The sequence below is a fragment of the Odocoileus virginianus genome, chromosome 24, assembly GCF_023699985.2.
Source record: "Odocoileus virginianus isolate 20LAN1187 ecotype Illinois chromosome 24, Ovbor_1.2, whole genome shotgun sequence".
NCBI lineage: Eukaryota > Metazoa > Chordata > Mammalia > Artiodactyla > Cervidae > Odocoileus > Odocoileus virginianus.
Window position 1 is genome coordinate 28,351,883 of NC_069697.1, and position 16,364 is coordinate 28,368,246.

The following is a 16,364-nucleotide window of genomic DNA, read 5'->3' on the forward strand; positions in this document are numbered from 1 at the left end:
CTGAAAGCACACTTCTTGCTTTCCTTTAGCAACCAAGAGCTAACTTTTATATTAGCATTTTATAGATTGGTGAGCATAAATACCAGTGATAATTTCTAATACTCTTGCTTTCTTAAAACATTTTAGGATGGCATCAAACATTATTCATTTATAGTCCCAAATCTCTTTAGTTTTTCTGTAAAAGGAAATCAGTGTTTAGTAGTATATGTTTCAAAATCTTATTTCATTTGGAAATGACCTAATTATTTAATAGATTTCCAATACTTAGTTTAGCACAACCCTTAGAAATTCAAGTTACACCAATCTGGAGAGACTATTTTAAACAGATATTCTTAAAGAATAATTATTCTTAATAGAGTTTATATACAAACTTATACCTCATTTACATTTTTTAGAAGTTTTTTTTTTTACTCGAGGTAATTTACTTGTCAACAAACCTGTAACAGGCATAATATTTAACTTATATTAAACCTAGGCACAATGAAAACATTTCACTTGATGTTAATTACTCTAAGACATGTCTATATGAGATAGGTCAACAAACAAACATTAATATCAGGTATTTAATACTGAATATTTACCAGTTCACCTAAACCTGGAATTTATTAATTTAGAATTATTTGATTTGTAAGCGCTTACCCCCTTTTTTAAGCCAATTAAATAGAGCTCATTTACAAATTAACCTAAAAAATATTTTCCAGAGACAAAGACATACCAAAACATATTTAGACAGACACAGTGCAAGATCTAGCTTCATTTTCTAAGTTTGGTCATGAATTAGATATTACAATATAAAATTTACTAGTTTATTAAAAAGTTGAAATAACTAACATTTTTAAAGGCTTTTTTCCTTCTTCTCTCAGTCTCAGGAGTTAGAGATGGTCTAGATAAGTGTTCCTGAGAGCCGTGGTCTCACGGCACAGGAAAAGAAAATCAAGTTCTAACAAAATGGCGGCAGGTCTAAATGGTGGCCAGACAAAGCAAAATGGCTGTCACAAATCACAACACAGAACAGAGTTAAAACACACATATAAACCTGGCAGTCCTCATCAGACACTCCCTTAAATACAAGAATACAGTCTCTCAGAAAACCTTCTATAGAGACACAAAACTTCAGATGTCTTCAAAGATTTCAAAAGGAGGAGGACCAGAGACAATGCCGGCATACACAAACAAGGAGAGCCGAAGGCAAACACACAGACAGACAAACGTCGACCAATAACATAGCGCTGGGTTTTCGGGGCCCCTGAATTCTCTTGCCTCCCGGTAGCAGGTTTATCTTACCGAATGGCGTCCACTGTTCACCAGACTCGGGATCAGGAGAGGAACTCCCCTTCCCACAGAGCCGGCAGCCTTCCAGCGTACTCACTGGCCTCGGTCTTGCGCCGGCTGGAACGTCCAATCCGTTCCCCATTTATAGAAAGCTTTCTCCTGTGCCAGATACCTTCCTGCTTCTCAGCAGGGCCTTGGATTTACACTAGACTTTCCTGTTCTGCCTGAGCACCGGTGCTATATATATCCTTCCCCTCTGTCCTGGAAGTGTTCTCTTTCCCTGGTCAAGGGATCCCGGATGAGCCCCCAAATGTTATGCCCGATGTCCAAATCCCCAAGCAGGAAGACAGGCTTCCAAGACAATGCAACTTGCAAAAAAAGGGAAGTTTATTGCTGACTCGAGTCAGGGCTCCTGCCGTGCGTCCAATGCAGTGGTACCGGGTCAGAGAGCGCTGAGCTCAAGCTGTTACCCAATTTACAAGGTGTGCATAAGCAGTTGGTAGCTGGCTTAAGCCGATTGGTTACATGTTTGCAAAGTAATCTTATTGGCCCAAACCTTCGCAGGCTTTTTTCAAACTTGGGCGTTCACGGGCTTTTCAGCTTTCCCCTGATATGTTCCCTTTTTCTTGCTAGGTGCATGTTGATTGGCCGGCTCCAGGTTACCTGATGCGGGCGGGGAATCCCACCATTTCACGGGAAACCGAAACCCAGGTCCGGGCAGCCTGCCAGTCCCAGCAGCCCCACACTAAGCACAAGTAGATTGCTTTTGAGGGATTTTGAGTAGGGGCAGATTTGTGTTTTAACAAGATCGTTAAAGTACTTTGCTTGAGATGAGTTAAGTGCCAGGGTCACTCAATAGGCCCAACCCACTTCTCTGTGCTCTCCTCTCCTTCCGTGCAACAGAACCAAGGACCCAGCCAGCTGTATTTGCTTACTATCTCTGCCCACTCTCCCCATTGGATTCTGTTTACTCCAAGTTTGGTTGCTAAAAGGGAAATCAGCTCTTCAGGTCCATTCATGATCTTGCTACTGTATATACACACACATATGTATTGATATTATATATACACACAAACACTAATATGTGTGTTTTGTGTGTATGTGCTCAGTTGTGTCTGACTCTTTGCTACCCCATGGACTGTATGAAACCCACCAGGGATTCTCCAGGCAAGAATACTGGAGAGTAGGTTGCCATCTCCTACTCCAGGGGACCTTCCCAACACAGGGATCGAACCTGCATCTCTTGCCTCTCCTGCATTGACAGGCTGATTCTTTTACCACTGCACCACCTGGGAAGCCCTATGTGTGTATATGAAAAGTGAAAGTGAAGTCACTCAGTCCTGTCCGACTCTTCGTGACCCCTTGGGCTGTAGCCTGCCAGGCTCCTCTGTCCATGGGATTCTCCAGGCAAGAACACTGGAGTGGGTTGCCATTTCCTTCTCCAAGGAAATCGTCCCAACTCAGGGATCGAGCCCAGGTCTCCCGCATTGCAGGCAGACGCTTTAACCTTTGAGCCACCAGGGGTTGGTACCCATGATCAAGGTCACAGGAAGCGAACTTGCATTCCTTAATTTTGTGACAACCTCTCACCATTTTCTAAAATCCAAAATGCTAATCACGCCTTTCCCTGAAGGGTTGTTCAGGTAAAGGTAAAATGAGATAAAATCTAGAAAGTGAGTGGCACATAGCAGGTGGTCAGTTAATGTTTGACTCAGCTCATGATCCCCTGTGGGCATTTCCTCACAAAGCTTCAGGTGGATACTTCTAAACTGTAGCTTTCTATTCCGTTTTCTTTGGTATTTGTTCCAGCACACATAGGGGCTCCCACAAAAGTGACTGAATGAAAATTTCTTGGCAACAGAGGGTTCCTCACCCCAACAAAAACACTTTCAGAAAAGGCTACTATGGATCTTGGGTTACTGAGCAGCGGTACCTTTCAGAACCCCTATGGTCTCTCATATCCCACCTGGCTGGCCTGATTCAAATGGCTCATTTACGCCACGGTCACACTGGTCGATCAACTAAGGGAGGTGGAAAAGGCAGTTGCTTAGTTTTAGAAGGAGCACCGGTAGGCCCCACAGATCCCGCCTCTTTCCACGGGGCAAGCCTATCAGCGTTCCTCTAGCGAAGAGCGGCAGCTCCCTAGAAGCCAATGAGTTCCGCTCCCTGGAATTATCCCGCCCATCCGTTGTGTCGTCACTCGGCCTCCTGTAAAATAGAACCAAGACTACGCTTCCCCTTAGCTTGCCTGTTGGCGGGTGTTTGCGTTGAAACTATACCGAAAGCCTGACCTTAAAGGGGAGGGAGCAGAGGGGAACCGGGGCCCTTTAAAACGAGGCCAGCTGGTGCCTGCCCCTTTAAGGGCGGGGCACTCAGACGACAGAATCTGAGCCCCAGATTACCCCGAGTTTCCGTCACAAGCTGCAAGGTAAGGCTCCTTCGCTGGGTCCGGGTGCTTGGCGGCGGCGGTTTTATCGCCGCTGGTCCTCCCCGGGCCCAGAAACACCCCAGCCCCAGTCATGCTGAGCAGAGTATGGAAGGAGCTGACTACGAAGTGCTATCCGTGCGAGAGCAGCTATTCCACGAGCGGGTCCGCGAGTGCATTGTGAGTCCGGGACCTGGGCTGGAAGGGTAGGACCAAGTTGGGGAGAAGCACGGGTGTCGCGGGAGAGGGAGACGTCCGGATCGGAGTAAGACCCCCTGGGCACAGCGCCGGCAGACCCTGCTTGGTCTAGGGGCGAGCGACCAAGAGCCCTGGTCCGACTAGTGTCCCGGCTGGCGAATCCCTAGATCGGCTCCAGCTGAGTAGCTGCGCGATAAACAAAGCCGGTTGGTTTCCGTTCCTCCCCTCTACACGCCCCTCCCCCACCCCGCCCTCCCTTCTGTCCGCCCCCCTCCCCCGCGCACGTGTTCGAAGTGCGGGTCTTCCAGTGTCTGGTAATCTGGTGAGCCTGCCGATAGAAATCAGATGGTCGGAGAGGGATGGGTTTAACTTGGGGAAGGCTTGTTTGCAACTACTTCTCAAACCCAAATGATGTTTGATGAAGGGGACGTGAACAGGGATCTTTGGTGGGTTTCTCACTTTGGAGGAAACGACTCTTCCTGGGGTGGATTCTGCCGTGTAGAAATGGAGAACAACTAAAGTGTCCCCTTCTTTTCCTCGCCCTTATTGGTGTTTTGTTAGAGACCCTGCAAGCCGAGTTTCCTAGCTTCGCAGCCATTCAGGGATTTCCTCTGAAGGGTTGCCCCCGGTGCGACCGAGGGCTCCTGGCTGCTTTCCTTACTCGCTCACTGCCACCTAGAGTAACAGCTGAAACGGTCACACAGCGAGGGACTCCTTACTTCTGGGCCAGGGGCACCCGGGGGAGCTTAGGGGATCGCATCTTTCTTGCATCTGCTCCAAACTCTCATATCTTTCCCTTCTCCTCTCCTTCCTCAGAGCTCCCCAGGGTTGCCCTCACCCCCAAATATAAAAGGGAAAGGGAAAGATTTAGAAGAAGAGGAGTGGAGGACCCACTGCAGGGGTCGTCCTTCATTTTTCTCAGACTGGGCTCCAGTCTGCCCTGGGCAGCCTCAGATTGGAGGAGGGCTAAAGTGAGCCAAGGCATAACTAGGTCTGCCTTTATCTGTGAGGACTGAAAAGTAGGGAGTTTATCAGTCCATGTGTGGGAACTCCAGATCTGCTTTCAGGAAGCTTTCCTTGTGCGTTTCTTAGTGGAGAGTTGCACATGGCAGGGTTGGGCATATCGTGGAGTCACACCCAGGCCTTGAGGCAGTGGAGAGCCAGAGACCCACTTTCCTAGAGAACAGGGAGTGAAGAGATCTTGGAGAGAGAAGCAGCCTCCTGGATGTTGTCCCATCCTTTAGTCCCATTAGCTGAGAATGTCAGCGCTGGTCAAGGGCATCCTGAGAACTTCTAGTACATCTCTCACCTGGCTCCAGTCCCCTACTCTAGAGAATCACCTGGCCTCTTCTGGGCCTGCATGGAACTCCGGCCTGACCTTTTGAGCCCTCGCGCCTTCCTGCTTATTATGCATGCCCAGGGCCGAGCACTAAGCAGTAAAAATCTTGGAGTTGAAATCTAAGTGGCTTATTCTACTCTACTTTCCTATTGTTAAAAGCTACAATTTTGTCCTAGACCCATGTTTCTCCTGGGGTCTGTCTTCTCTCTTTGCATAGATAGCTATATGCAGATTCCCTGTAGGGTCAGCTTCTCTTGGGGACTGGAGCACCTGTGAGACTGATCCTGCCTTCTTGGCCCAGTTTAAACAAAATAACATCTCAAGATTCTCTGACCCTGATTGTGGAGCAAAGGTGATGAGTGCCTCCTTCCCTGGGCAATAGCAGCTTACTTGGGGTAGGGTGGAAATGTATGCATGTGTAGGATAACCTGGTCAAGTCCTGCCAAAACTGTCCATTGGAGGACTAGTCATCAGGGGCATAGGACAGACCCTGAGAGACCTACCCTGGGAGCTGGAAATTACTTTAGGTAGGGACCATGGATTGATAGCTTTTAAAGGTTTTGATCCCAGTTCTAGAAGCTTTATAGATGTGGAACCCCAATTAAAGCCTACTATTATGGGCAGGGCATGAAAGAGACTCTGGTTTGGCCCAGAGCAGACCTGATCTTTTAGGGCCCCTGAATAAACAGTAGAAGCCCTGAGTTGGTTTGGGAACACGATTCCTACTATTCTCTCCCGGAGCTTGGATCAAGGTGGGAGTGGAGGGAGAGGGAGTGGAGTGCCAGCACAATGAAGACATCCCCTTCTTCCCCTCAAACTTGCTTTTCCATTTATATGCTAGGAAGAAATCCCTTCTGGTTCTGTGGCCTTTTTCAGATGTGTGGATATGTGCATCTCTAGGAGTCTTCTCTGCTCATGAGCACCAACCAGGGTTCAGCTGAAACTATTTTCTCCCAGGGAAAAAACCCTCATAGAGTTGGACATGGTGCTCTGTTCCCAAGTGCATGGGTCAGCCACTGAGGCCTTGATTAGAAGGAAGTACTGGGGAGAAAGATGGAACCCCTGGATGTATGGAGCCTAGTTTGGGGAAAGTGTCCCCATGATTAACAGAGAGGCCACTGGCGCTGTGAAATGTGTGGGGATTAAAGCTTCTCGTCTTGCTCATTTCTGCCGCAGATCTCAACACTGCTGTTTGCGACTCTCTACATCCTCTGTCACATCGCCCTGACCCGCTTCAAGAAGCCTGCTGAGTTTACCACAGGTACCTGTGACTTCCCTCCCTCCTGCCTGCCTTCTGCCAGTGTTCCTGTTGCCATGGCACCAGCCTCAGGGGAAGAGGGCTGTGTTGCTTGCTGGGAAAGTAGAGGTGTCTGTTCTTGAGCTTCTGCCTCCCTTCTTCCACAGGCAGGGACAAGGTGGTATAGTGGAGAGTCTAGAAGGAGGACCAGTCATGTAACTTTTATCACCTCAGTTTCATTCTCTACAAAATAAAAGCCTAACAGTTTCTACCCAGTCCATTGGTATTGTGTGGACCAAATATGATGGCTAACGTGAAAACTCTCTGTGAACCTCAACAGGGCAACTGCAGGGTGAATATTATCATGGGCACAAGCTCTGTCATGTCCTCTTCTAGTGCTTCTACACCCAGGACCTCCCTGACCACTGGGGTCCCAGGACCTGGTGATGGTGACCTTTCTCTTTGCAGAGAATTCAGATTAAGGCTTTCAGTCGGCATTCTATGATTGAGGGGGATGCACTTGTCCCAGTTCCTAACTCCAGCCTGTCCAGATCTTCCAGTCCTGGCCTGAACCTTTCCTCCCCTCCAGATGGCTTCATGCGCCCTCAGCCAAGAAGGCAACCACTCCTCGGTGTGATTCCCCTGGGGACTTTCTCTGTGATTCCCAACCCCCGTCCCCATTTCCCTTCACTGTACCTAGCCACTGATGTCATCAAGCTCACAGACTGGTCATTGATTGTATTTTCAGCTTACAAAGAGGAACCTATAGTGGAGAAGATCTAGGGAAGGAGGGAAGTGGGGGAATTTCATGTTCTCACCCCCTGGGACCACTGATCTTTAAGCTGCCACCCAGGCAGAGTGGATTGTGGGGTTCATAGTGTGAGCTCTCCTGAGCCTCCTGTCCTGCTCTGCCTCGGTGGGCCCAGGCCCCCCTTCAAGGGATAGGGAGGGAGCAGGAGGGCGCTATGCAACACAGATGGTTCCCAGAGCTGCCCACTGATGACCTGCCTCTCCCCCATGCCTCTGTCTTTTGTAGTAGATGAAGAAGATGCCACAGTCAACAAGATTGCGTAAGTACTGCTGCCTCAACACCTGGCACTGGTAGCCTTTGGAAGCTGGAATCTAGTGGGGCCCTGGGAGCAGGGAGAGAGTGAAATGTCAGAAGAGACGATTTCTGCTTCCACCCCATTTCTACCTTCTTCCGGCTTTACACAATCCTGGGGACGCTTGAAAAAGCCGCTCTTCCTGTCTCCCTGGTTTGGCCGGGAGCTTCAAGGAGCCTCTTGGCCAGGAACTGTCTGCTGGGGTCGTGAGTCACCCCGGAAGCAGCTCCAACTTGGCTCCACCTCCCAGCAGCCATTGGAGAAGGGGTGGGGTGGGGATGAAGACTGATGGAAACGCCAGGGGCTGGGGAAGGTGGAACCCCCCGAGGGTGGGGCTTGGTTCTGAGAGAATGGCCCTAACTGTAGGCTATTATTATCCACTAGCACCTATAGAGAAAAATATAGAGATGACTCCTCTGGTTCAACAGACAACAAATTAAAAGGCAACCCCCACTCTCATCCCTCATGGACCAGCTAGATAAGTGCCCCTTCTTTTGAGCTGATGCAATCTCGGGCACAGGTCTTGGCCATGAAGCTGGGTTTCAACTCCACTTGTCTCTCTTTGCCTTCGTGCCCTTATGCATATGGGTTGACCCTGCTCTCTCCAGGCTCAGAAATCCACATCCCTGAGGTGAGCAGAGCAGTCAGGCCCATTATCTTGGCATCATGCCTGGCACACCCTACAGACATTGCGGGAAGACCGCATTCCTGGGGACAGTCTGGGCAAGTGACATGGCTGGTGACCAGGTACCCATGAATTCCTGAGATGTGCCCATCTCGTGTGCCAAGGATTCCCTGGAGGTGAAGGCTGGGGTATGAGGCAGCAGGTAGAGTGCCAACTCTTTCCCTGGGTCTGGCATTGCTCCAGCTGGTTCTAGGAGGAGTCACAGGTGCCCATGGCATGAATGGGGCTTCTTGGGCCCAGGGAAGTGAATGTCTGAGCTAAGCAGGGGCACTACCCCTTCTTTGCCCAGGCTCGAGCTGTGCACCTTCACCCTGGCAGTCGCCCTGGGTGCTGTCCTGCTCCTGCCCTTCTCTATCATCAGCAACGAGGTGCTGCTCTCACTCCCTCGGAACTACTACATCCAGTGGCTCAACGGCTCCCTCATCCATGGTGTGTTGATCCTGGTTGCAGCTGACGGTGGGGACAGGGAGCAGATCGGGTCAGGCAGACACAGACAGCCTGGGGCTAGTTAGTCATAGATCACCCCATCCCTTCCACCTTCCCTTGGTCAGTCCTCAGTGGGTTAGGGCGTCCCCCTTAAGACCATCTCTGCTTTTCCTTTTTTGCTCTAGGCCTCTGGAACCTTGTTTTTCTCTTCTCCAACTTGTCCCTCATCTTCCTCATGCCCTTTGCATACTTCTTCACTGAATCTGAGGGCTTTGCTGGCTCCAGAAAGGTGAGTTGGGGAATGTATCAATCAATCACTGCAGACAGGAAACAGAATTCCACTGAGATGGTTCAACTGAAGAGGTTTTAATGAAGAGACTATTTGCAGAGGTTTAGTCAGCACTGAGGAGCTTGAGGCACTAGTGACAACAGGAAGTCGTTACCGTCCCTAGGCCTGAGGGAGCCGAAGGAAGAAATAATTTCTGAAACCCACTGATAAATAGTTGAAGTTGAAGAGGTGTGGCCACCCAAGAGAGGAGCTAGTGTCAGAGGTGCCAAAGGTGGAAGGAAACACAGAAAAAACACCTTGGTCTCTCTGTCTTCCTACCTTCCACTCTCCTACCAGCCCTCTCCATTGGGCAAGATGAACAGAAAACCAGAGCTTGATTTTTTTAAGTGTCTTGTGGGATCTTAGTTCCCAGTCCAGGAATTGAATCCATGCCCCTTGCAGTGGAAGCGCAGAGTTGTAACCACTGGACTACCGGGAAAGTCCCAAGAGGGCAAGGAGCTTGTGTGATGCAGACCTCAGGGGTCAGCTTCCCAGGGCAAGACACGGATGGAGAAAGGGTCTGGGAAGTGGGATTGCAAGTGAATATCCAGTAGAGGGAATGGCCCCAGATTGCAGGGTAGGAGGACAGAATAACTAAACAGAATAAGAAGGAAACCACCTCTACTGCCTCCTGAATCCAGTCCTCTCTGGTTCCCAAGCCAGGCTGCCATCTCCCCTGTCTCCTTCCTTCCCCACACTGCCCTCCCCACCCCCGAAACCTCCTATCTCCTCCCATAGGGTGTCCTGGCCCGGGTCTATGAAACGGTGGTGATGCTGATGCTCCTCACTCTGCTGGTGCTGGGCATGGTGTGGGTAGCCTCTGCCATTGTGGACAACAACAAGGCCAGCAGGGAGTCCCTCTATGGTGAGAAGACCAGCTTCCTCCCCACCCCTCAGCCGGCTCATGTTCCTCTGTCTAGAACAAATGTATCCCTCTAAGGTGGTGAAAGTTGGGACCTTCTCCCTTAGACTGAAGTTTCAAAACTGATGGGCTTCAGGCCACATCTAACCTGTGGAAGTGTTCTACTGGGCCCATGCAATGAGTTTTAAAAAAATATGAGTCTGTTGAAATTGGGAGATTTCACACTGACATCCAGGTGTCTGGTTGTGCGTCAGCAGGTTGAGGATTTGGCCACACTAGGTCCCAGTGACTTGGGCCAAACAGTGGTTGTGCCCTTTAGAGAGGGCTGAGGATCTGCAGTTTGCTGTAGTCTCTGCCACTCCCTCTCCTGCCAGCCAGTTTTCCCCATCTTCATGACTTACCTCGTCCCTATAGACTTTGGTGTCGTGCGCCTGCCTGGACTCTGGGGCCTATCAGCCCCCAGTAAGCAGGAGGAGAGAGATGGGCTGACAGTCCTTTTCTTTTTTTAATCTTTAGACTTCTGGGAGTACTATCTTCCCTACCTCTACTCCTGTATCTCCTTCCTCGGGGTCCTGCTGCTCCTGGGTGAGTGTCCAGAGCCTGGGAGGGAATGGGGAAGGCCAGAGCGCCCCCGGTAGAGGATGGAACGAAGGGGCGGGCAGGGCAGGCGGTAGAGAGAAGGCTCTGGCGGCTGACTGCCTCCTGTCCCCACAGTGTGTACTCCACTGGGTCTCGCCCGCATGTTCTCGGTCACTGGGAAGCTGCTGGTCAAGCCCCGGGTATGTAGTGCTCCTTGTCCTTGGACCCTGCTGGGGGAGCTTTCTGAAGAGCTGGGGCCCATCAGTGAAGCCACTGTCTGGCTGTTCTGTGCACACCTCGCAGAGGGCCATAGCCTTTGCTGGCTCCTGCATCCTTGACCCCCAACATCTGGAGCTGGTCATCAGACATACAGAGCAGACACAAGACAGTTGGGAGGGACTGGATAAGGTCGCCAGTCACAGGGTGGTGAATGAGGGGAAGGGAGGGAAAAGGACAATGGATCCTTGAGGTGAGCAGGGTTCTCTTGGGCTCTTGTGGTCAAGGAGCCTCTGACAGTCCACCCCTCCCTTTCCCTATGCCCACAGCTCCTGGAGGACCTGGAGGAGCAGCTGCACTGCTCAGCCTTTGAGGAAGCAGCTTTGACCCGCAGGATTTGCAGTGAGACACAGTCCTTCCCAACTGGCATGATGGGTGTGGTTTGGGCAGGGGTGGCGGGCCTGGGGACAGCACCATCTTCTCTGCCCCCAGATCCCACCTCCTGCTGGCTGCCCCTGGACATGGAACTGCTGCACAGACAGGTCCTGGCTCTGCAGACACAGAGGGTCTTGCTGGGTATGTGGGTTGGTAGGCAATGGGATGCCTGGCTTTCCCCAAGGAGAGAAGCTCCTCATTCCAGGCCCTTGCAAACTGCTTTCCCATTCCTGCACAGAGAAGCGGCGGAAGGCTTCAGCCTGGCAGCGGAACCTGGGCTACCCCCTGGCCATGCTGTGCTTGCTGGTGCTGACGGTAGGTACACCATACTTGGATGGGGTGGGCAATGGTAGCACCTTGAGTACTTTAGCCCTTCACAGGGAGGAGGGAGGTGCAAAATCCTCCTTCAATAATAGTAGCTGCCTCTCAATGAGTACCTACTTTTGCGAAGGACATCAGTCCCCATTTTGTAGATGAAGAAACAGAAGTTAAAGAATTTACCCAAGACCACACAGGGCCTAAGCCATTATGCAGTTTTGTTCTGGGATGAAAATAAAGGTTAAAATTCCAGTCCATCCCCTCAATTTGCTACATCGTGGACTTGGAAATAAGTCTTACTGGTTTGGAGAAAGATGTATATTTTTCTATTTTGCCTTTTGGGGACTTCCCTGGGAGCTTCCCAGGTGGTGCCAGTAGTAAAGAACCTGCCTGCCAATGCAGGAGACATAAGAGATGCAAGTTCGATCCTTGAGTTGGTAAGATCCCCGGAGGAGGGCATGGCAATCCACTCCAGTATTTTTGCCTGGAGAATCCCCATGGACAGAGGAGCCTGGTGGGCTACAATCCATAAGGTCACAAAGAGTCAGACACCACTAAAGTGACTTAGCACGCACGCATGCACGGGACCTCCCTGGCAATCCAGTGGTTAAGACTCTGCACTTCCACTGAAGCAGGCATGGGTTTGATCCCTGGTCAGGGGAACTAATGTCCCATGAGCTGTGTGGCACGTCCAAAAACACCCCAAACAAACAAACAAAACTATCTGGGCTTTTTGCATCTGTACCTGTAAGTCCACTATAAGATACTCTCAAAGGTACTGTGTTGCTAGCATTAACCTTCAGGAGGTCCCTTACAGCTAATCAAAAATGATGGACCAGAGAGTTCGCTCTTAACATTCTCAACTCTGGATACATCTGTGGGCTGGGACAGGGGTGGGAGTCCATGACCTTGCCTCTCACAGGGCCTGTCTGTGCTCATTGTGGCCATCCACATCCTGGAGCTGCTCATTGACGAGGCTGCCATGCCCCGGGGCATGCAGGTACTGGGCTGCCCTCCCACCCACCCACCACATCATTTGGGGAGGGCCTGAGGAAGGCTGGGTGAGGGGGCAGAAGGGGAGGCCAGGCACTGGTGGTATTGATGATGATGGGGAGTGCTGCGTGGTGACACCTCTTTGTCCCTCAGGGTGCCTCCCTGGGCCAGGTCTCCTTCTCCAAGCTGGGCTCCTTTGGTGCCGTCATTCAGGTCGTCCTTATCTTGTATCCTTCTGGAAACCTGCCGTTGCCTCTCTTCTTCAAACTCATCTCCTCTGGGGCTCTGGGCAGAGCTACAGTGGGAGGGAGGGGGAAGTGGGCAAGACTTGGCCAGCCCAAGGTTCAGAAAGAAGAACACTTGATTCAAAAGGAGGGCTGGGGGAAGAGAGGGCCATCTCCTTTGAGACGAGGCATTGATCCTTGGGAGTAGGCCAGTTCTTCCCTAACCCAGTGGCAGTTACCTGATGGTCTCCTCGGTCGTGGGCTTCTATAGCTCTCCACTGTTCCGGGGACTGCGGCCCAGATGGCATGACACGGCCATGACGCAGGTAGGCCATGATGTAGGTAGCCGGGAACCTGCCAGACGGGCATGAAGGAAGCATCCTGGGGGTGTAACTGGGCACTCAGTGCTGGCAGCTCTGTGACCCTGACCTCCCCTTTCCTCACTCCCACCCAGATAATTGGGAACTGTGTCTGTCTCCTGGTTCTGAGCTCAGCACTTCCTGTCTTCTCTCGAACCCTGGGTAAGTAGCAAAAGGAGGTAAGGGAACTGGGTTGTTTTGAGTAGCTACTGGTACTGAGCAGACCCTTTATATTCTTGCTCTCTCTGATTCCCACAACAAACCTATGAGGAGGTATTACCTCCATTATACAAATGGAGTAACAGAGGCTCTACAAAGTTCTGTGCTGGGCTTCAGAGTAGTGTTGCTTCATAGCTTATATTTTTTTCATTTGCTACATCCCACAGCCTCTCCTATTTACTTCCATTTTTTCAGTGAAGAAGCACCACTTTCTCCCCAAATCTTTCTTTGGGGGATCATCTGATAAACATTTTTTTTTTTTCTTTTGGCTGCACTCATAGGGCATGTAGGATCTTAGTTCCCCAACCAGGGATTGAGCTAATGCCCCCTGCAGTGGAAGTATCGAGTCTTAACCACTGGACCACCAGGGAAATCCCAACATTCTCATTTTAGAGATGAGAAACAGGAGAGCTACTTGATTTACTCAGAGTTACACAGCTAGGCTGAGTCAGGCCAGAACCTCTGTATCCTGAGCCGCAGTCCAGTGCTTTTTCTGTATACTGGGCATCAAATGATAAGCTCAGTTCTCCCCCCATCTTCAGACCTAGGATCTAGATGATGATGGAGGAGATGGGGAGCCCATGCGACTCCCCTGCTACTATGGGGTAAACTAGTTACACTTTTGAGCATTACCTGGTAAAAGTGTTCACCCCAAGGTAGTAGGGGAGTTGCATATGTTCCCCACCTCCCCCGCCATCATCATCCATCTATTGTACATTATCAGTCATGTCCGATTCTCTGCAACCCTATGGACTGTATCCTGCCAGGCTCCTCTGTCCGTAGGATTCTCCAGGCAAGAATACTGCAGTGTGTAGCCATTTCCTTCTCCAGGGGATCTTCCTGACCCAGGAATCAAACCCAGGTCTCCTACACTGCAGGCAGATTCCTTACCATCTGAGCCACCAGGGAAGCCTTATTTAGTATTTAAATCAGTTCCATTTGGTTTTTAAGTTTATTTTCTCTCTACTCTACCATTTCTACTTATGCCTTGGGATTTAGGATACTTGGCCTGTGGGTCCAGCAGTTAGTTCCTTTTAGGTTGGAAGCTCGTAGGAATAGTTTTTTAAGTGGGGGAGGGGCTCAAGAATTTTAATATATGATAATTATATTATTATTATTAGGGGCTCAGTAAGTGTTGGAATAGTGCCTGGTACATATGGTTCCTCATGTGTGTTGTCTCATTTAATTCTCACAGTCCCATTATTTTGTCTCCTTGGTTTTTTTTTAATTCCCTACTTTATAGTTGAAGAAACTGAGGCACAGACGTTTAAGGAAGTTGCTTCAGATCACAGTTAGATGGGGTGGAGTTCAGATATGAACCAAAGCAGCTATAATAAGAGCCCAGTTTCTTAGCCACCACACTGCTCTGTCTACTAAAAAAGAACACTTGGTGACCAGCTTGAGGTTTCTGGCCCAGGAACAAGGAGCAGGCCCAGGGAGCTCCTTGGGACACCTGGAGCCAGAGGGGATCCCCCCAACCCACACACACACACACACACACACACACACACACACGCTCTGCAGGAGAGGATGCCAGACTCTGGAAGGGAAGTTGGAGCAAGCCTAGCAGCTGACACTTGCTTCAACAGCCCTGAACAGTCCCAGAGACGAGTTGGGAGGTAGGAACAACCAATGTGTAGAAGCCAACCTATCAGTTGCAGTGTTGAGATATGGCCACCAGGAGGCAGCAGAAAGCTCGGCTCTGAGCCAGGGAAGGGTTGGGGAGCCTACCTCCCATTCTGGCCTTTGTACTTCAGGGCTCACTCGCTTTGACCTGCTGGGTGACTTTGGACGCTTCAACTGGCTGGGCAATTTCTACATCGTGTTCCTCTACAATGCGGCCTTTGCGGGCCTCACCACTCTCTGTCTGGTAAAGACCTTCACGGCAGCTGTGCGGGCAGAGCTGATCCGGGCCTTTGGTGAGAGGGAGTCAGGGCTAGGCTGGTGGGGTGGTTGTAAGGTGGAACTGTCTGGAACAGTGGTCATCCCAAGCAGGGGAGATGGCATACTCAACACCCATTCTGTGACTTCTGAGGACTGACCTAAACCCTGCTTCTGACTAACCCCCTGCCTCTTCCCTAGGGCTGGACAGACTACCGTTGCCTGTCTCTGGTTTCCCCCGGGTGTCTAAGAAGACCCAGCACCAGTGACCTCCAGCTGGGGGTGGGAGGGAGAAAACTGGACACTGCCATCTGCTGCCCAGGCCTGGAGAGGCGCCCAGGGGTGGGTGGCCCTCAGGACCTGGAATCTGAGAGGGTGGGTGGCAGAGGGAAGCTGAGCCTTCTGCACTGCTGCATAATCTGAGCCAGAGTTTGGGACCAGGCCCCCTTGCTTCTCCAGATTTCACTGTGGGCCCCAGCATGGGGTGGGGCTGGGGGCTGGGTCTGGCTCCTGGTCTCAAATCTGTTTACACGTCAATCTGCCTCACTGCTGTTCAGGGCCATGCCCGGTAGCCATGTTTACATGATTTGATGTGCAATAAAGTGGGGTGGGGGGCAGGGGAGGGTCAGAGCCAGTGGCCAACTTGGGAGGCATATGTCTTCCCTTGCCTCTGGCCCAGCAGAGCCTAAGCACTGTGCTATCCTGGAGGGGCTGTGGACCGCCGGAGAGACGAGGGCATAGGGAGGAAGAGGCCACAACCATCAGCAATAAAGTTGATACCAGGGTTTTCTTTGGTTTTTTCAAAGGTCCAGTCTCTGTGTCTGTTTGAACAGGTTTGCTCCCACCAGTCCTGAGTCTACAGAGGGAAATAGAGGGGTCCTTCCCACCATCCTTTCCCTCTCCTCTATCTGCATTCTCAGTGACCTCTGGGGACTTGGGTCTGGTGTTAGGCCATACAATCAGGCAATGGGAAGCTCCTCCTCCCCTGGCCTTGCTAAAACCTGGCTGGTCACCTGACTTTTCCTTATACCCAAGCCTTATTTCTTGGGCGCCTTGGTTATTGGGGGTAAGTGGGCATCAGCATAGGAAGAGGTAAAAGAAGGGGCTGCCTGACAAAGGTTTGTGATTCCTACCTCTGAGAAGAACCTAACTCTGTATTTCCAGAGGCTATCAGTGCCTTGAATATTCTGCAAGCCCTCCTGCTATGTTGGGGATAGGGACAATGGTTCTGCACATGGTTATGCAGATTGTACATTGCACAACTT

General features: G+C 50.8%; 1 protein-coding gene across 3 annotated transcripts; it reads left to right on the top strand.

Annotated features, from left to right (window-relative positions):
* The first annotated feature begins 3,792 nt into the window (after positions 1 to 3,792).
* On the top strand, positions 3,793 to 15,900 carry LMBR1L (limb development membrane protein 1 like). Of its 3 annotated transcripts, none has more exons than XM_020886937.2 (17): positions 3,793 to 3,877; positions 6,411 to 6,495; positions 7,508 to 7,541; positions 8,549 to 8,688; positions 8,871 to 8,974; positions 9,752 to 9,878; positions 10,392 to 10,460; positions 10,590 to 10,654; positions 11,000 to 11,072; positions 11,163 to 11,246; positions 11,344 to 11,420; positions 12,346 to 12,423; positions 12,570 to 12,643; positions 12,876 to 12,966; positions 13,095 to 13,161; positions 14,976 to 15,088; positions 15,301 to 15,900. In XM_020886937.2, the coding sequence occupies exons 1-17, from the start codon at positions 3,806 to 3,808 to the stop codon at positions 15,520 to 15,522; spliced, it is 1,575 nt and encodes a 524-aa protein (XP_020742596.2). In that variant the 5' UTR covers positions 3,793 to 3,805; the 3' UTR covers positions 15,523 to 15,900. The 3 variants fall into 3 exon arrangements, with proteins under 3 accessions (XP_020742596.2, XP_020742597.2, XP_070310589.1); XM_020886938.2 differs by having other exon boundaries at positions 14,976 to 15,137; positions 15,301 to 15,462; XM_070454488.1 differs by lacking the exons at positions 3,793 to 3,877; positions 8,549 to 8,688.
* Positions 15,901 to 16,364: the final 464 nt, after the last annotated feature.

Coding starts and splice junctions, on each gene's coding strand:
- LMBR1L (XM_020886937.2), top strand. CDS start 3,806: ATGGAAGGAGCTGACTACGAAGTGCTATCCGTGCGAGAGCAGCTATTC. Junction 8,689..8,870: donor CAACGGCTCCCTCATCCATG/GTGTGTTGATCC, acceptor TTTTTGCTCTAG/GCCTCTGGAACCTTGTTTTT. Junction 10,461..10,589: donor CGGGGTCCTGCTGCTCCTGG/GTGAGTGTCCAG, acceptor CTGTCCCCACAG/TGTGTACTCCACTGGGTCTC.